Source organism: Physella acuta, unplaced genomic scaffold (assembly GCF_028476545.2).
Source record: "Physella acuta isolate Inbredline_101_S28 unplaced genomic scaffold, ASM2847654v3 ptg000502l, whole genome shotgun sequence".
NCBI classification, from domain to species: domain Eukaryota; kingdom Metazoa; phylum Mollusca; class Gastropoda; family Physidae; genus Physella; species Physella acuta.
Window position 1 is genome coordinate 583,397 of NW_026732021.1, and position 21,013 is coordinate 604,409.

The window sequence follows — 21,013 nt, forward strand, 5'->3', positions numbered from 1 at the left end:
ATTTGAAACATTTGTAAAAACTAGAAGTGGGTGATTAGCCTAGAGCCAGCCATTTAGTTTTTAATTATTATAAATAAGTTACTTTTAGATGTGATGGACTAATGAAGTAAAGTTCATCTGTTTCTTACAATTACCTCAGCCTATGCAGGGCTATGGTGGTCAGTTTCAGTTTCACTTTAACCTTCCCTAATGTAAGTCAGGTACCTTTTAAAGCTGGGTCAACTCATGGGTATCATACAAACTTGAGCATGGGATTTGTGCTAGAGATTTCATACCAGGCATTCATGCACTCTACTGCCTTGCTGTCCCATTTTTAATTTCTATAAGTGTTAATTGTGAAACTTCCTAGAAAGACCCACATTTCTTAATTGATAATCAAACTGTAACAGTGTAACTAATATTTTCTGGTATGGAATGGAAAATATCCTTATAGCCTCTTAATAAAATTCAATTACAGTGAGAATAAAGATGATTAGTTACATAAGGAAATTACAAATTTCCAGTACTTAACACAAAATGGGAAAGGATGGGAGTAAATTTCAGTGGAGGAAGAAGTTCAGGGAAAGAAGATGAAGATTGACACATTGAAGAAACTAGCTACAAGTGTGATGTCTATCACCAGACAGCCAGAAATTAAGACAGGATTTTTTAAAAATTGTATGGAGTCCTCCAGGATTTTTTAAGAAAAAGGAGGGCGAGGGGAAGAAGACAAAATCACCTGCCAAAGAGAAATTTCAAGCACCTTTTAACTTTGATAATTTACTTTGGGTGTGTGTGTGTCTGTGCAGAGTTATTTTTCTACAATTTGGCCTACTAGATCTAATAACAAGTAACAGGTAATACTGTTGAGAGTTGAGACAGAGTAAGATTTTTTAAACGACTTAGATTCTAGGCCTACTCCCTTTTTTCAAAAGGATTTTGATTTTGACTAGACCATATCTAATAATCTATGCATGCTCAACTCTCCTGAGACCTGAGAATCAGGCTGAGTTGAGCAGTGTCTTAGCTTAGCCTCTTAGGATACTCAATACTTGAGACTTTTTGTGAGCTTGAGGTTAATCTTTACGACGGTAAAACTCCATTTCAGCGTATTTTATTCTCCGTTGCTTGTTTACCTCCAGTTGAGCGTATTTTATTATAACAACCGAAACACACCAAAACATTAGGAAAACACGATTTATTAATTGCATTGTATGATTGTATAATTTTTGTTTTAGCAAATGAATAAATATGAATATTTAAAAAACACGACTTGTTTATTTGTATTGTATTTTTTTTAAAAGGCATTTGTCTCATGGTGAAACTGATACACTGTTAATTATTCTGTATTATATTTTTGTATTTATGCAATAAATGTACAAACTCTGTGTTTTTTTGTTTGACAATTTCGCCAAAACTGAAAAAAATATTTTTACTATAGAGTTGTATGTTATTTAAATTCATAGTAAATCTACCATCCTTCCAAATATTTTGATATATGTATCAAGTATGATTTTTTGTGTGAGTAAATTTCTGGCTTTTAAAAAAAAAATTGACGTGGGGTCGTCCATAAATGACGCCACACTCGTAAGGGAGAGGGGGTCCGCAATTTTGTGACGGTGTGTGATGAGGGGGAGGGGGTGGGGTTTCAGATGGTGTGACGTCACTTTTTTTGCATTATAAAAAAAGCAATGTTAGAAAAACGAGTTTTAGCCGTTATTTCGCGTTTTAGAAAACGGTTTTAATAAATTGTAATAGGAATTGATCAAAATACTCTATGTTGACAGAATTCTGACAAGATTTTGGAAAAAGTATCGATGTTTTAAGAAAAATTCAACAGAAATTTTGAGGGGGGGGGGGGTGGGTGTAGGCTGTGGTGTGACGTCATTTTAGGGGGGTCTGACTTTTTGTGACGACGTGTAACGGAGGGGAGGGGAAGGAAAAAATCGTAAAAAAAGCGTGTCGTCACAAAAAGCAAGACCCCCCCCCCAAATGACGTAGCACCATCTGAACCCCCGTCCCCTCAACACACACCGTCACAAAATTACGCCCCCCCTCCCCAGAGGCGTAGCGACCCTTCCCGGGGACAAACTTTCAACTTTCGATTTGCACCCCCCCCCCCCTCAAACTTTCGATTTGCACCTCTTAAAAGACTATTTAACACTCGTATTAATCACTTAATTAAGTGGAATTATCATTTTTCTCTATATATTTTGCTATTTTTTGCCTTGGTGTCACCCCCCCCCCCTAAATGGTGTCAACCGCGCTACGCCTCTGCCCCTCCCCCTACTAGTGTGACGTCATTTATGGACGACCTCTAACATTATTTTTTTTTAAATGACGTGAGTTGTCACACTTTCTCTAACACTCCAAGCCATCCCTCACCAAATTCCACCCCCCCCCCCCGGCCCACTTTTAGCAGCATTATTGTGCCTTTTAATACTTTTATTCAGTTTAGTTGAAATTGGAACACTTAATTGTACAAAGTGTGCATCTCTATTTTTGTAACCAACGAACAAAGCACTTCAGTCAGTCTCTTTGTTGTTTTTTTATTCATTTGTTAAAACAAAAATACAATACAAATAAACAAGTCGTGTTTTTTAAACATTCATTTTATTCATTTGTGAAAACAAAAATACAATACAAATAATAAATCGTGTTTTCCTAATGTTTTGGTGTGTTTCGGTTGTTATAATAAAATACGCTCAACTGGAGGTAAACAAGCAATGGAGAATAAAATACGCTAAAATGGAGGTTTACCTTTACGACTATCATTTTACTTAATTTTTTTTATTGTGAAATTTTTTATTTCATAAATTTGTGACTTCAGACTTCAGTCTGACTTGTTTTGATCGAAATTCTCACTCAGCTGACCAACAGACAACCACAACATCAAGTAATTTATCTTACTAAGGCTGTATAAATTATAATAGGTAAAATCTTAGTTTAGCGTCGTAAATTCGGCCAAAACTAGTAATGTGGGAGAGAGTGAATTAATGAATATGTCATTAAATATGAGTATATTTTCGTATATTTTAATAAAATATTATAAATAATTGAATAATAGATCACCATTGATGGTTAAATCAATTTAAATATCCTGAAATTAATTTTTATCGACCCTGTTCGAGATAGTAAATTTGCTATTAAAAACAGCAGCCATCTTAAGAAAATGTTATTGAGAGTAGCTTCCCTTTCATTTCTATTCATATGAAAATGTATTTAAATATGATCGTCTTGTTGTATAGTCCGTATTACAAAGCATTTTTTTAAATGTGAATTTCCTAACAAACAACTTTATTAATTCTAGAAGCATTGTGAGATGCACCTTGTATCCATGTATTAAATCACGTTTTTTCTTACTCAGAGGCGTAGCGACCCTTCCCGGGACAAACTTTTCGATTTGCACCCCCCCCCCCCTCGAGATTTCGATTTGCACCCCCCTCAAACTTTCAATTTGCACCCCCACCCCCCTCGAGATTTCCATTTGCACCCCCCCCCCCCTCAAACTTTCGATTTGCACTCCCCTCAACCTTTCAATTTATTTTTCCAACCCATTTTGGCGCCCCCTAAGGTCGGCGCCCGGGGACATATGTCCCCCCCCCCCCCCCGTCCCCCTCGCTACGCTACTGATCTTACTATTACTAAATAGTTGTGAGTTTTTTCTTATTGTTTGAATGTTCACTATTTTCATTTCAGGTTTTTCTTTTCATCAGTTAGTAATTCTATCGTAACTTATGACATTTTTTTTACTTCTCTTTACCTTAATTAAACCCCAACCTCCGTCATATTTTTGTCGTCAATGTCACAACAAGTCATAATGTAAAAAATTACGCTTCACTCTGCCTTATCTAAGATCTCTAACCATAATTTTGACAACATTAAATGTTTGTCATCATTTACATATACAAAGAGACCAAATGTATTATCCACCAGCTTCCCTCGTAAAACATCATCTAAAACAATGAGCCCGTCCACCCCTTAAGCGCGTGTTGTCATTATGGTCGATCCCAAGTCTCCACCTGCCAGACACATTTTGGTTATCCTTTGTTGTCAAATCGTCAATATCAAGTACACAAGAGAGTGATATGGGGTTGTCCATAAATGATGTCACAATGATGTCACATATGATTTGCTACGGGAGTGAGTGAAGATTTGTGACGTCAACTCGGGCGGCTTTGCAATTTATGACGTGTCGGTCTCATGAAAGGAGGTGAACGGGGAAAAATACCTAGGTGATTGATGGAGAACCTCTATAATGCTTTGTTCAATCAAAATAACGATAAATAAGCATTAGTATACGTATACCTTGCTTAAAACACAAATGTCGCAAGCCTGCTAGTTTAAGACATTCGGCAAAACGGCCTTAACACATTATCCCCGTCAAAAAGGCTTGCCACCAAATGCCTGCCGACGAATAAGCCGCGTCTAATGCGGGGCGTTAGGAATACGGCCATTAGCATGGGCCACGTTAGAGCACCAGTAGGCTATCGCGCTTTGTAAGATGACGTAAATACTTAAATTCAATTTCGCTAAACTGCGCGAAAATTTAGTAATGTTCCATCGTTTGAGGAAATTTATTTTCTTGGACTTAAATTGAAATATGTTGACTGTCTGGTCTGGCTCTTAATTTCCGAATATCACTTTTAATGTATCAAGATTCAGAACTATAATTTACTTTAATATAAGTGTCATCTTATCGTTTATTGTGGTTTTTAAAAAGCGTAGAGCAGCTACAAAATCGGACGGCCATCCTGTTTTCACCAAGCTTCTTTTGGAGCTTAATATGGGTAGTCTAGTTCTATACGGTGTGAGCTTAATACATTTTTAAAGGGCCGAAAGTCTCAAGACAGCAAGCTTGCAGAAATAACTACGTACGTTTAAATGGACGAGTGATAGATGTGTTAGGGGCTGTTTAATGAACACCAACTTATGTAATCAAACTAAACGTCGCGAAAGCGTCAAAAAGACAATGCTTATTGTTGTTTTTTTTTCTATAAAATTAGCCTAACGGTCGGCGGTACCGCTACATGACGTCACGTGCGAGCGTTAACTCGGTGACGATGTGCTAAGTGGGGGAATGAAAAAGGTAGGGTTCAAGAAATGCGACTCGGCAAGCTTTTGACATTTCTTGACCTTTCTTAATAGTTCTTTCGTCCCCACTGAGAAAATGGATCACCAATGAATGACGCGTCATACTTCTACAGCTGGTCTTTCTCCCACAACCATCCCGTTTTCACGAGAAAAAAAACCTGACCAGTCTCCAAAATCACATCGCTGAGTTCTTCTCAACCTCTCCCCACCACAAATCAGAATTTCTATCTGAAACAATATGTTCATATGTTTGCTCTGTAATAATGCACGCTGTCATTACTATCTTGAGAGCGACGTCATTTATGAGCGATCTAATATTGATTTGCTTACTGCAAATAAAGTGTTAAAAAGTTCGACCTCCCAACAATTGTTGTGGTCTTGGATGCACACTATTAAGTCTGATATGGTCTATTAGTCATTCATGTCAACTATATTTTTAAAAAAAGAAAAATTACTATACAGGGGGTCATCCATAAATGATGTCACGCTTTTTTTGACGATTTTTTACCTCCCCCCCCCCCCTCCCCTCCGTCAAACGTAGTCACAAAAAGCCAGACCCCCCCCCTAAAATGACGTCACACCTCAGCCTACACCCCCCCCCCTCAAAATTGCAGTTGAATTTTTTTTTAACAGCTATATTTTTCCAAAATCTTGTCTGAACTCTGTCAAAATAGAGTATTTTAATCAATTGTTATTATAATGTATTAAAACAGTTTTTTAAAACGCAAAATAACGTCTAAAATTCGTTTTGTAACATTGCTTTTTTAAAATGCAAAAGTGTGATGTCGCACCATCTGAACCCCTCCCCCTCACACACAACGTCACAAAATTACGGGCCCCCTTCCCCCCTACGAGTGTGACGTCATTTATGGACGACCCCCGGCATATATTAAAACAATACAAAACAATCATATTAAACCACAAAATCAACACAAAAGACATGCGAATAGACAATTTATTGTTTTTAAAACATGGCCGCTGCTTGTATTTACTCATTGTTGTCTCGAACGGGGTAGTTTAAAGTTTATTCCAGGATATTTATGACTGGTTTGGTCTTGGATTGTGATTTGGTATTCAATTATCTGTTATATTATGTAAAATATGACATAAATATGGCCAAATGAAAGAAATATTCATTAGTTACCTTCATCGCACATTACTAGCTAAGTTGGAATTTACGACGCTAAACTAAGATTTTACCTTATAATATTTTGAATAAATCAATTCTGTTTCTTAAACATCAGACATATTATAAAAATTAATTAATGTAATTCAATGTCTAGAGGATCTAGAAACATCAACATACTTTTTTGTTTATCTTTCGCACTTTAGGCCTGACTGCTTCAGCCATCTTTTTTGTTTTGGTAATCATGTGATTAAAAAGTATGCTATGACTCTAAATATAGAAAAAAAAAACTCGTGACAGAACAAAGAAACAAATCAATATTTTCTCGGAAAACCAGCTTTAGGATTATTCACATATTAATTATTGTATAGTAATATTGTTTTGCATAAGTAAAAGTGTTGCATGGTTTATCCTATTTACTGATCATAGGCTATAATCTATCGAGCAGGGTGTGTATAGACATGAGCAATTGTATATACTAGTATAGGCACAGTCAGAGCCGGCGTTAGGAATACGCGGGGCCTAGGGCCAACGGGTCTAGCCCGTAGTGGCGAAACGGAAGTACAAAAATTTTAGTATTGCCCGTACTGGCGAAATTATTTTTTGCTATTTAAAATATTAGATATTGATTATAGTTACAAACGTTTTTGATTTCCTCAAAATATATCACAAATACAATATGTAATTTTGTGTATTAAAAAAAAAATAATCGCAGCGTAAATCGGTGTTACAAAATAATCGTACGTGTTAATACTCGATTATTATAAGGGGAAAAAAATGTCTAAAACACGAACCAAAACAAAAATTACTGAAATAAATAAAATATTATATTTCTTCGTTTTTGAATTTACAAAAACTGAAATCGTCATTTAAAAACTCAGTTAAGAGCATTTTTACAAGCTTTTATTTAACTTGATTCCTCGTGCTATTTCTCTCTTGTCTGAGTCAGAGTTTCTTTCAGGCATCTCTTCAGGGGGGGGGGGGGGGTTAATGGATTTTATATCAGTGTCCGCTTCCCCCCCCCCAGGTGAAAAAAAAGTCTGGAAGAAACACTGGCCTGGGTGGAAACTTTGCTAACAAAAAACAAAATTATACCCGAACCGATGGGGTTTAAACTTGAATGTCACTTAGGTTAAGATCTGACAATGCAATGTGCCACGAACTTTGACATAATTAGAGGTGTTTCGTTCCTTTTTAAAATTAATTAAATATTTCTATGGCCTTACTTATAATTTAAGGCCTATATATAATAAATATAAGCCTTTTTTAAAAAAGTAAAACGTAAATAGTAACAAAATATATGCTTGCACTAAAAATATGTAGATCTAGAATCTAGAACTAAAACATGATGACAAAAAATTATTAGCTTTAAACATAATATTGCACCATATTTACATAACTGCTCGTGACTATATATACACCCTTCTCCCATGCATAATATACAGCGACCCATGCTCTATTTATATTATATATAGTTGGTTTATGTGGTGCATTAATTATTTTGTTTAAAGATAGTCATTTTATTTTATTCTTTTTAGGACAGTTGTTATATTTTTTATCAGTATTATTCAACAAATTTAATTTATATCAGTCTCATTTTGTTGCGACCGGGCACCCAAAAACATTTCAAAGTGCAATATTTAACTTTAATTGTGTTTTTCAAGGTTTCTAATTCTAATCTAAATTTAGATGGGTTAGCTGAGCCTAGTTTGAAGTCTTGAGTAGCCTATATGTTAAATGGCCCACTCTCCTGTCACCTGTCTATATAAAAAGGTTGGTTATTGGGCGTTTGACTGCTATCCGAAAGTCTTGAGTTTAGATCCCAGACTCAAGTACTTAGGACGTATCTGAGTTGACTTAGATCTGATGGGTACAGGGGCGTAGCGAGGGGGTGCGGACCGCGGACCGCACCGGGTGACACCATTTAGGGGGGTGACACCACGACCAAAAATTGCAAAATATATAGAGAAAAATTCGAGGGGGGGTGCAAATCGAAAACTTGAGGGGGGGGGGGTGCAAATCGAAAATTTGAAAGTTTGTCCTCGCACCGGGTGACACCCGACCTCGCTACGCCACTGGATGGGTACCTGACTATGTTTAATAAAGGTCATATTAGAACCGACCACATTATTATTATCATTTCTTATGGGTCTTCCATGGTCACGGAAACAGGAAAACTCTTCTTTGAAGTATGCCCTACTTACTGTAAGGTCCGAAGGGTATTTCCACGTGCTTTATTTTTCTGAAAATTATTATTATTGTAGTTCAAATTGGATTTCTCCGACGAAGTTTAAACTTAGAAATCTTTTTATTTTTTAATAAGGAGTCATTCATAAATGATATCACGCTTCCCCCCTTCCCTCCGTCACACATCGTCACAAAAATCAAGACACCCCCCTAAATGACGTCACACCTCAGTCTACAACCTCCCTCCCCCCCCCCTCAAAATTGCTGTAGAATTTTTCTCATAACATCGATATTTTTCCAAAATCTTGTCAGAACTAGATGTATGTCAAAATAGAGTATTTTGATCAATTCTACCAGAATTTATTAATTTTAAAAATCGTTTTGCAAAACGCGAAATAATGGCTAAAACTCGTTTTCTAACATTGCTTTTTTTATAATGCAAAAGTGTGACGTCACACCATCTGAACACCCCCCCCCCCCTTCCCCTCATCACACACCGTCACAAAATTACTGCCCCTCCCCCCTACGAGTGTGACGTCATTTATGGATGACCCCTAAAATATTATTAGTAAAAGGAAAAGAAGGGAAATCTGTAAGTGATTCTAAGTGATGTAGCACTTCGAGCGTGAGGGGTGGGGAAATCCTAATTTGAAGTTGGGTGACGATTTGTAAAATATTAGTTAAAATATCTGTTGGTGTTGTGTTAGGGTTAGGGTTCGCTTAGAGTTACAATTATTCTAATCGTGTGTTAGAGGCAGTCTATACATTACTATAGATTACATATTCTAATTTAATTCAGTTAAGTTTAGTTCAGTTAAGTTCAGTTTAGTTTAGTTAATTTATATGTTTAGATTAGATGGTGATGATCTATATTAGATATATGTTTATTATAATCATACGCGTTGATGTATTAGCTTAGAGTTGTGTTAGATTATGCTTTGGGTGAAAAGTTAGGTTAGTTAAACAATTATGGTGTTGATTGTAAGCATTGTTTAGTAAATTTAAAGTATGGGTTGGTTTTGCTTTCAACGTTGTATAAGGGGGGGGGGGTCGTCCATAAATGACGTCACACTCGTAGGGGGGAGGGGGCCGTAATTTTGTGATGAGGAGGGGGGGATCAGTTTGTGACGTCACCTTTTTGCATTATAAAAAAGCAATTTTAGAAAACGAGTTTTAGCCGTTATTTCGTATTTTAGAAAAATGTTTTAATAAATTGTAATAGGAATTGATCAAAATACTCTATGTTGACAGAGTTCTGACAAGAATTTGGAAAAATATCGATGTTTTAAGAAAAATTCAACAGCAATTATGAAGGGGGTTGTAGGCTGAGGAGTGGCGTCATTTTAGGGGGGTGGAGGTCTGGTTTTTTGTGACGACGCGTGGTGGAGGGGGGGGGGGGTAAAAATCGTCAAAAAAAGCGTGACGTTATTTATGGATGACCCCTAAGTCGTTTAGTTTCTCTTAGTTTCAGAAAACGATTGAGATAATTTAATTTATTGTTTTTTTTTTTCACGTTTATGCATGATTTGGCTTAGGTCAATATTTGGTCACAAAATTAAGTGAACAACAAAATGTCTGTGTGTGTGTGGGGGGGGGGGGGGTTCCTTTATGCATTATTACACCTTTCATCCGATCGACATGAAATGAAAAACTATGTGAATTTTGAGCATACTCAATGGCAGGTTTCCCCGAAGAGCTACAAATTTAAGCGCCTGCGAATCTCGTTTACCTTTAGCTTAAAGAGCGGGAAAAAAGACTTTTTGCCAGTTGTTAAAAATGTAACTTATGAATTCATTGAAACACATACGAGTTAGAAACAAAATGAGCAAAAAATTATTTTATTTCGTCATCCATTTATTAAGTATTTCGCTTAGATCTAGGCCCTTCTTCTGTTCTCAATCTACCTTTGTAATCAGTACGTAGCAAACATCGAAAATACATCATATTCTTGTCTAGTGTTTCTTTTTTATCAAGGATGGCACTTGATATTTTCGGGGAGGGGGGGTGGACGAGACTACATTTTCCGGAGGGGGGGGGGGGGGCGGACACTGGTAAAAGTATGTTTTCTATATGAATCCGTTTCATTCAAGGGGGAGGGGGGGGGGGGGAAGCGGTAGACTTTCTTCGGGGGGGGGGGGGGGGGATGCCTGGAAGCAGTGTTTCTTCCAGACTTTTTTCTCCGGGGGTGCACTTGATTTTGGGGGGGGGGGGGGTGGACACTGTCGAAAGTATATATTTTCTATATAAATTCCACTTTGTTCGGGGGGGGGGGGGGCGGTGAAAGAGATGCCTGGAAGAAACTCTGCCTGGAAGAAACTTTGTTCTTGTATTTGTTCTCTCTGAAATTGATTAAACCATCATAAAGAAGTCGCATCCCACCTTGCCGAGCTTTGACTTACGTTGGTATTGTTTTCTGTACTATTGTCATCGTGGATTCTGGGGCTAATCGCTTAAAGTTTGTCAATATTTGTGAATGAGGCTGACCAGGTGAAATTTTGTTTTTCTCTGGGTCATGAGTAAACTTTTCTTCGTCAGGTTCTTGTATCTTACCTTGCATCAGAAGTACGTCTTCTAGATCAGAATGAATACTAAATCCAGAGTGGATGTACTTGAGAAAGTTGGCATTGGACTAACTCATTCTTTTAGAGCGGCAAATAGATTGCGGGGGTGAACATGTACAACACTATTTTAGTTAACGAGTAATGTACTTGACGTGTAACTAACTAGTACCTACTTAAAAAGTTCATGAAGTCTAGATCGGTGTTAGAGCCAGAAAGTATTTTATTACCGGTTTACTAACAAACATTAGGGTACTCTTGTAAATTCCCTAAATCTGACATCCACCCCCCCCCCCAAGCAAAAGTTTGAAATTAACTTGATTAATCCTGTCATAAATGAAGCTCTCGTTGTTCATGAAGCGCCATAACTTGCATCCCTTTCTGATATTAGACACTTGCCCTAACCCCCCATAAACCTCTCGTACATAAAAACTACACTGGTATATTAATCCCTTGCTTTTTATTAAGCACCTGTCAGTGTCATCAAGCCATACATATCTTGCAACATATTACAGCTCAATTAGTTGTACAAGTCCATTACTTTCAAGCATATTTACTAGTGATTGAGACATTGTCGCCTGTGCTGGTATCCTACATTTTTAAAAGCTTGTCAGTGGGATATATCATATACACTTTGCTACAGAGGCGTAGCGAGGGCGTGAACTAGCGACGTCGCTGCTTTGCTATACTTTAATGTATGTGTTAACTATGAAGTTTGATAATGTGTATAATAATTTTTTTTTAATCTTCCAATACAGATGCATAAAAATATGCAATTCTCTTGAATTACTTTTACTAATACTAGTGTACATTTGTAAATCATAGTAAATGCTAGAAATGTTTACTTCACTGTGAGATGAATGCCCTTCAACTACAAGAAAATTACAGGTACACAAACTGGCTACTTATTTATACTGTAACATGACCTTGAGTGAACTACAAAAAAACAAACAAGAAGCAATAGTTAACTTGTTTAAAAATGTTATTCACATTAAAAGAATACTTTTGATGCTACAATTAAGTAATAGATCATATAGGTTACAAGTGGACAAGTAAGTAGGTAGATAAATCAATATTAGCAGATTTCAGTATGCTCAATAACTAGACAAAATGGAATCAATACATACAACCTCCAGAATAAATAAAACTTTGATGGCTACAGACAATCTCTAATCCACATCTTAATCTAACAAGTTTTTAATTTTATATGACTGTGTGTAACTAGACCTTAGTTTCATACACAAACATAAATATATGCATATATATATATAGATAGATACACATCTATAAACAAATACTGCATAGCAGAATATCTCTACATGAAAGCCAACCTATTGAAAAAATTGAATTTGCACATTCAATCGCTAAGAAATTCAGCAATAGTATCCAACACCTCTACAAAGACTCCAACTGCCAGATTATCCACATGTTAACCAACCCTTTTTCAGTGAGCACAGAAATGTTATAAGCTTTTCACCAATAAAGTACATCAGACCAAAAGGGTGGAATTCAGTGGACCCTCACTTAGCTGGAGGTCTAGATATTGAGGATGCTATACTCTCACATTGACAACATGCCCAATCCACGCTAAGCAAACTATGATGAACCTTCTTAATATAGGCTTAATGACCAACTGAAAAAAACAGAAGAGATAAGAATCAACAACAAACAGGAGTTCCACTTAGGATACAAGAAATGACTATTTTGGAGCAGGATCGCTTCACACATCTAGAATCTGTTGTAAGAAAATGGGGGAGCAGATGAGGACATCAAAAGCCATATCAGCAAAGTATCCAACATCCTCCACACAATATGGATGTCAAGAGCTGTCTACAGTTTTCCAAATATGACTGTTGAACAGCAATGTAAAATTTGTTCTCCTCTATGGTTCTGAGACTTTCAATAATGAATGGCTGTGTAGCAAACTGAACATCAGGTGGCCTGAAAAAATAACCAACTGTGATGTTCTAACATCCATCTTGAAGGGATGCATTAAGCCTCAGGCTGTTAAATCCTGGGAAACAAAAAATACACATTCTGTAAGAAAATAAAGACAACTGTTTAATCTTTAAAGAGACCCCCTCCACCAGTTGCCGTTATGGTGACATATTAAGTAATTAACACTGGAATATCTTGAGTGTGGAAATTGTACTAAAATAAAGATTGTCTACAAAGGTCTACCCTTTTATTTCAAATGTGGCTTAGGCAAACATGCTGACTGATATAGCACAAATTTTGAATTAACAGTAAGATATCTGAGTTTTTTACATTTAGAATCAATAGTGCCCACATATTAGTTCATGTATGAAAATATCTTTTTTAATTTAGTTCAACTCATATATAGCCCTACTAAATATTAAAATAAAATAGCATCAACATTTTTTTTAGTTACCAGTTATACTATGATAGCACCTTCCAGCAAGATTTCACTGTTTTATTAATCCAGGTTCGCTGCAGACAAACAAAATGTTTTGGTTAACAAATTAAAAATATCTGTTTCACATAACTTAAGTTTATTTAGCCTGCCGGTCAATGGGGCAAGTGCAGTAGAGATAAGCTGTTTCTGTGACTTCAGCATATGAAGGGATAGTGTGGTCAGCACTATGCCCAGTCTCCTTTACTTTCCCTAACCTGAGTTAGGTACATATCAGAGCTGGGTGGACTCAGGGAAGTTCTGCTGACTTGAATCCAGATTCAAACTTGAGATTTTGGGTTATACAGTCTTGCTCTCTGTAACTAAGCCAAACCATCACCTTACATAATTTGCTTTAAATTAAATGTTTGCACCCCACTTCTCATTGGGAAGTACATTGCAGTACAGTTGGTGCTTGTTTAGTGTATTCTTGATAAGTTTAAAGTAGTTCATATTGACTATGCAAAACTGTGAGTGTAACCTTAAATTCACAATGATAAATAAACAAACGATATATAAAATATAACAATATACAAAAAATACAGTGTATGTGAGTAGCAGAACATTGGATAACTAACCTGATAGTCTCAAGTTCTAATAAAATGCTCTAGTAACTGGTTGGGAAAATAAAGGTGGCTGAGCATTGTATTGAACTTGACTACACTATCCCTTCCTATGCCAAGGTCAGAGAAACTCATGATCTCTACATCTGTCCCATGGACCTGAAAGGAAGCTTAACATGTACAAATAAACAAAAAAATTTACAAAATACAATCACAACAGTTCAGCTCTACATAATGGTTTTTAATTTATCAATCAGCTTTATTATTCAGTGTTACATTTTTTACTGTTATAATGCAATTAGTTTATCTACAAAAGTCTGTACAATAAATTTCACCTTTAATTAAATCAGATTGGAAATTCTTTCATATTTACAATCATACCTCGTTTGTTTTAACCTATCACAGCACTTGGTTTTATTTTTTACTGTAATCATAAACCCATAAGCACAAAACACCTGCAAAACAATGACAAGATCAGTTTACTTTATTATACTACAGTATAAATGGTACTTAAAAGTGATACTAATATCTTAATTTAGTTTACACTCTTAAATGGAATACTTAAAATTTAGAATGTAGAATAGCCCCCCACCCCACAGAAGTCACATGAAGGGATCTGAACAATTAACTGTTAATGGACCTACTGTAAACATATTCTAAACCCAAACTGTTAAAGTAACATACATGGTAGTACTCTAGCCACTTGAATACAGAGGGTTGTAAATCAGTTGATTGTAGTGTTCAAGTTTAAAACATTGTTGGTATCTTTGTCCCTGTGTCTGTCTTATTCCTGTCTCCATGAGTTGAGAGAACCTGAAGATTAAAGTTTTGAAAGTAGTAAAAATTTAAATAAAGTGCTTAGGTCTAAGGCCCAATGGCATCGTTAGATCGGGTGTCACCCAAGTAACAATGTTTATCTTTAGTCTGTTAATAATACAGTTGGAACATGGATGTAGCAATGTTTTCTCTATAGTTAGTACGTTTACGACATGCTATCACCCCCACCCTATTATGGTAATAATTGTCAATTTGTACTTAAAATAAAAAGACTATTTAACTTTAATTAATCATTTTAATGGGACTGGCAAAACAACATTTTTCTTCTGTAGGCCTATATTTTGCAATTTTTTGCCTTGTCACCCCCTTAAATGGTGTCATCTGGTGCAGTGCACCCCCCACCCGTGCTATGCTAGCTAATAGGCTAAGGCAAGGGTTATCAATAAAAATGTTATAAATAATGAATATTAATACATTATTAATAGGCCTAAGCCTAATAGTAATAATACTAATAATGTAATAAATTATTAATATTAATTTAATAATTAATTTTAATATTAGGGCCTATAATTATTAATTAAAAATTAAATACGCTCAACTGGAGGTGAACGTGAAGCGGGGAATAAAATACGTTAACAATAACATGGAGTTTTACCCCTTCTAGATCTAGATCTAGATGTAGATTCTAATTATTGTGTAATTTACTAATCAGTGCCAAGATCTATTTTATTTTCTACAAAAAGATCTTAATATTTCCCACCAAATCAATTTATTATGTTTTCTGTTGGATTTAGTTCCGGCATCGCAAATTATTTAAGTAAAATAAACAACGATCCTAGCTGTTCGATTACTTTAAAATATTTTTGCGGGATTTTCGCCAGTACGGCCAAGTTTAAAATATCTGTACTTTCGTTTCGCCACTACGGGCTAATCCCGGGCCAACCATCCGCGCGGGGCCTTTCCATTATATATATATATATATATATATATATATATATATATATATATATATATATATATATATATATATATATATATATATATATATATGTATGTATGTATAAAGGCCTATATAATGTGATGTACACATAATAACACAAATGTTTAGGAGTTTATAAGCTAATGTCAAACTTTCCACTATAATAACAGATTTTTATTTCTCCCATGTATTAACCCAATGTTCGTAGTTTTTATTTCCTTTGATAAGATATTAAATCACTTCTGACAGTTATGTAATTCATACCAAATCACTTAAGAAAATTTAATCACGTGCCGAATAATTAGGAAAATAAAGTTTACAATACAGCGAACTCGGCCTGATGTATCAAAACAGTATAGACTTCAAAATTTGTTTAGAATTCATACAATATTTTAAAACCCAAAACATTATTGTCTTAGTTATTGAATGGGTGAATCCTTAAGGTGACACAACATAACAACAGTTTTAACTTTCTTCCAAAAAAAATAAATAATAAATCACTCTGTTTAATGCCGCCTGATACAGTGGCGGCAGTGGCGTAGCCAGGATCGTCTCAAGGGGGGGGGGGGGGTTCCAATTTTTACCCGGGGACAAACTTTCGATTTGCACCCCCCCCCCCTCAAACTTTCGATTTGCACCCCCCCCCCCTCAAACTTTCGATTTGCACCCCCCCCCCCTCAAACTTTCGATTTGCACCCCCCCCCCCTCAAACTTTCGATTTGCACCCCCCCCTCAAACTTTCGATTTGCACCCCCCCTCATACTTTTTATATATACCGAGGGGTCTATGGGGGGGGTTATGACCCCCCCTAACCCCCCCCTGCCTACGCCACTGAGTGGCGGAACTAGAAAAAATGGGCCACCCCGCAAAAAAATTTTTTGGGCCCCCCCTATTATGTATATATATATATTTATATATTTATATATATGTATATATGTATGTATATATATATATATATATATATATATATATATATATATATATATATATATATATATATATATATATATATATATATATATATATATATATATACATACACACACACACAAACACAATACGAATATAGGATACTCATTTCTAGCCTGATCGGGTTTTGAAAAAAAAATTCAATTAAATCTAATCACAACACCATGTCATGTGTATGAGTGCACTGGACTGTTTTGAAAATCTCTGTTTTCATTTATGATTAATATTTCTAATCATTAAGTCGGTTAAAAGTATATGAAGCTTTGTATAAGTAATGGTGTCTCGTGTTATGTTTATTTTTATGTTATTTTTTTGTATTTATATTATTAACTTTAACTACGTTTCATTTTTATACTATACCATTCTTTAGTACTTATTTTTTTTTAAATAATAATTAAGATAAGTAATTGCTTTTTAATTTGATTATTACAAATCTATTAAAAAGAGCTTTTGAGCACCCCTATTTGACTATTTGAAAAAGGGAAATAATTTATGGAAATGGTTTGAACGTTTGCCTATCTTTCACACTACAGCTGTGTTTATTATTTTTTTATTTTTTTACGCAACAGCATGTCTTAGCTACTATCTATATAACATCACTACTGTATTAGATCTGTATTCTGTTTGTTACTTACAAAACCACTATCAAGTTGCCAGTGACGACACTAATATATATTTATATATATATAATCTGTATCTAAACAGAGTAATTTAGTCTACTTCATTGCAATATATAACCATTCTTTTTTTTTTTTTTTTTTTTTTTTTTTTTTTTTTTTTTTTTTTTTAATATATAACCATTCTGAGAGAACAAACTAGACCAGGGGTCGGCAACCTTTTGAGCCGAAAGAGCCAAAAGTTACAATATACAACATTGCCTGGTTTTAAAGAGCCACTAACATTTGTATGTCAATAGTATATTTGTATAGGATTTTATATATATATATATATATATATATATATATATATATATATATATATATATATATATATATATATATATATATATATATAATCCTAAACAAATACATTACATATGTAATTTTAAATAAATAGCTTTGAATATATGAAATAATCTCATTTGAATTTGTGTTGAGAAGATCTACTAAGTAAGTCAGAGTACTTGCACTTGTTTTGATTAGCTCAAATCTCTCAGTGAAAACATCCTTCATTTTGTTTATATTAATGCTGAAGTGATTGAATAGTAGAATTGGTTTTATAACGATATTTTTTCGGATTTTTCGTAATTTAGTAATTTACCGCTCACCGAAACAAACCACTTCTTCAAGCAAGACATAGTCCGGGTTTTTCTTTCAGTTTTACACTTAGCTGGTTTAGTTTCTTTGTGATATCCACTATGAAGTTGGATGTTTCAATTCGGAATGGACAATGTAATAGGAAGTACATTGAGATAGGGAGTAACTAAATATTATAATATAATAGTGAATGTTTATTGTTTATATCTTTTGTTTTATCGTTTACTACCGAGTGTTGCAGTCTAATATTTTTTATGAGTTTTGAAAGAAAATAAAAATAATTATTAATATTTGTGCATGGAGCTGAAGAGCCGCAACTGGACACCAAAAGAGCCGCATGCGGCTCGCGAGCCGCAGGTTGCCGACCCCTGAACTAGACACATTTTTTATCTCTTTTAACCTTATTTTTAAACGGGTCAAAAATATATAAAGACGTAAGCTTAATTCGTGAATGGTTTCTCGCGTTATGTTTATTTTTTTCATTTTTGGCTTTTATAATATCAATTTTGAAAACATTGATTTTTATATCTATACCATTGTTTAGTACGTCTTATTTAAATAACAATTCAGAGAATCATTTGCTTTTTACTATACATAGTACAAAACTATGTAAATGAGATTCGTGGGCATCCCTATTTTAAAGAAGGGCAGTAAGTCATGGAAGTTGTGTGAATGTTTGCCTACCTTTCAGACTATAGCCCTTGGAGATTTTAAAATATTTTTCTACGCAACAATCTCTGCTATAGAAGACCTGTTTTTTTTTTTTTTTTTTTTTTTTTTTTTTTTTTTTTTTTACAAAACCACTTTTAAGATGCATGGAAAACATAATTTTTGAAATTTTTTTTTATTGTTTTTTGGTCGGAAATGGGCCCCTAAATGTCCTGGGCCCCCCCGCACTGCGGGGTCTGGCGGTATGGTAGTTCCGCCCCTGGCCTGATATAGATCCTAAGGCGCCCCCCCCCTCGTCGCCCTCCTCCCACCCCTCTGCACGCAACTGAATGTTAACTTTGTTATACCTTCTTCTTCTTCGTTCTTAATTATTAGTGTTGAAGGGGATCGAGATATATCTGCCAGAGGGTTTGAACTCGAGATTTTGTTCGAATTTATCAACCATGAGTTTTTTGCCGACTCGACCACGCCTCCAACACAATTAAGCGTTACGTGTCAACTGGTTATGCGCCATTGAGGCCATTGACTCCGATTTCAGCCTGCTTTTCTTTTTGGATTTTCTTCCATAGCCTTTGTCCAACCAAGAACAAACTACAAGGCAGCAGTTGTTTAATTTTGGAGTTGTCTCTCCTAGAAGAGTGGCTGTCCCCAGCTAACGAGCCTCATCTCCCCGACAAGACAAGTAGGCCTACATATAGAGTTTCTTCCAGGCATCTCTTCGGGGGGGGGGGGGGGGGGGCGAAGAAAATTTACCGCCCCTCTCACCACCCCCCCCCCCCCCCGAAAATTTCAAGTGCCCCTCCCCCCCCCCCCTGGAGAAAAAAGTCTGGAAGAAACACTGTACATATACGACATTATACGACATCTACAACAAGAAAGTCAGGTCACTAACGGTCCCGTCTGCTCACTAAAAGGACGTCTTCATGGGTCCGCATACAATAGGGTATCTCTTTACGTCGTGGGCTGATTCTCGACCGCCATCTCCAGTCAGCTGATCAGGTCAAATGCCAGGCGACCGTACCCTACACAAAGGGAAGGCGTGACACTATTTTTGTATCGAATTACGGCCTGTCCCAGTTCAGGTGGGACTCACCAACATCAACCGTGGCCTCGGTTATAACAATCAACAACGTCGGCATTCGACCATTTAGTTTTTCCCAATTGAATTCAGCAACAATTTTTTTAAGTTTACGAACTCATTCAGATAACAATGACAGTGCTGAAGCGCGGGGCCCCTTCAAGCGCGGGGCCTATGGCGACCGCCCCGTTCGCCACCCCCCAACGCCGGCTCTGGGCACAGTAGAGTGGTTTTCTTTATATCTAACCCCTCATCAATAAATAAGCTTAATTTGTATCATTCTCAATCGACTCAATCTTATCATGTAGGCCTATATAATAATAGTAATGTATCTTTAAATGCAGTCTACTTTAGAAAAAAAATCGCTCTACTTTGTCATATAGGCTTGCGTCAACACTAATGTCAAGGGGCGGTGGCGCGGAGACACGGGGAGCATTAATAAGGTGACAGCAAATCGAAACATCGTATATACTCTCACATTTTTTAAATCCAATTTAAGTAAGGAATAATTAAGACAAATATGTTACTTCGGCCCAAAAAAAAAAAAAGCAAGATTGATGGAGGACATACGGGCGCGACGACACCCATAGTCACCGAGCCAGGTGAAATCCGAATTTTAGCGACACCGCTTCCTTCAATAAGGCTCCCGACAAAACGGATCCCGTCATTATCACCGATTATTGGGTCACGATAAATGCGATCCCGTCAAATTGGATTCCGACATATTGGCTGCAGACAAATACGCATACATCTTAAGACCACTTTTGATGTAGATGTCCAGGGGTGGACTGACAGTGTCCAAGATCTAGGCCCGGGAAATTTTAAAAGGGACCACCAACCTCAGATTAACATTTTCATTGTGCATTTTTCCCATCAAAGCCGGATGATCATCCTCAGCTGAATGGAAATTTACGCGACTCAATCTTTTTTTTTTTTTTTTTTTTTTTTTTTTTTTTTACAACCAAAATACTAATAGTAATAGCCTGTATAGTACCGTTTCTATGGGACACACCGGGATTTTCCCCGGTAGACCGGCGGGCCATTCCACCCAGAGTTTCTTCCAGGCATCTCTTCGGGGGGGCTTTGCCCCCCCCGAAAAATTGTTACCGCCCCCCCGAACGAAATGAAATTTATATAATTTATATAGAAAATATATACTTTTAACAGTGTCCGCCCCCCCGAAGAAAGTTTACCGCCCCCCCGAAAATTTCAAGTGCCCCCCCGGAGAAAAAAGTCTGGAAGAAACACTGATGTCCACCCCTGTATACGTGTTTTGTATTTAGGCTATTGATTTAAATAGCGTAAAAGTAGTGTTTGTTTATATAAAATTAAAAAGTTTGAAGTTGTAAACAAAGCAACACGAGC

At 36.1% G+C, this 21,013-nt stretch overlaps 1 protein-coding gene and 1 long non-coding RNA gene across 5 annotated transcripts in view; both read right to left on the minus strand.

The window, feature by feature from the left end:
* LOC131944659 (ectopic P granules protein 5 homolog) overlaps positions 1–6,445 on the minus strand; it is a 32,843-nt gene extending 26,398 nt beyond the window's left edge. Inside the window, exon 1 of the mRNA XM_059305428.1 lies at positions 6,380–6,445. Coding sequence (XP_059161411.1) covers positions 6,380–6,445 — 66 coding nt within the window. The remainder of the gene's footprint in view (positions 1–6,379) is intronic.
* A 5,463-nt stretch (positions 6,446–11,908) lies between these two features.
* Positions 11,909–15,543, minus strand: LOC131944674 (uncharacterized). Of its 4 annotated transcripts, none has more exons than XR_009387062.1 (6): positions 15,458–15,543; positions 14,605–14,733; positions 14,302–14,375; positions 13,936–14,079; positions 13,337–13,395; positions 11,909–12,958 (listed from the first exon to the last, which is right to left on the minus strand). It is a non-coding gene; the product is annotated as an uncharacterized LOC131944674 (long non-coding RNA). The 4 variants fall into 4 exon arrangements; XR_009387064.1 differs by having other exon boundaries at positions 13,936–14,090; positions 15,353–15,498; XR_009387063.1 differs by having other exon boundaries at positions 15,297–15,495.
* Between the last annotated feature and the right edge of the window lie 5,470 nt (positions 15,544–21,013).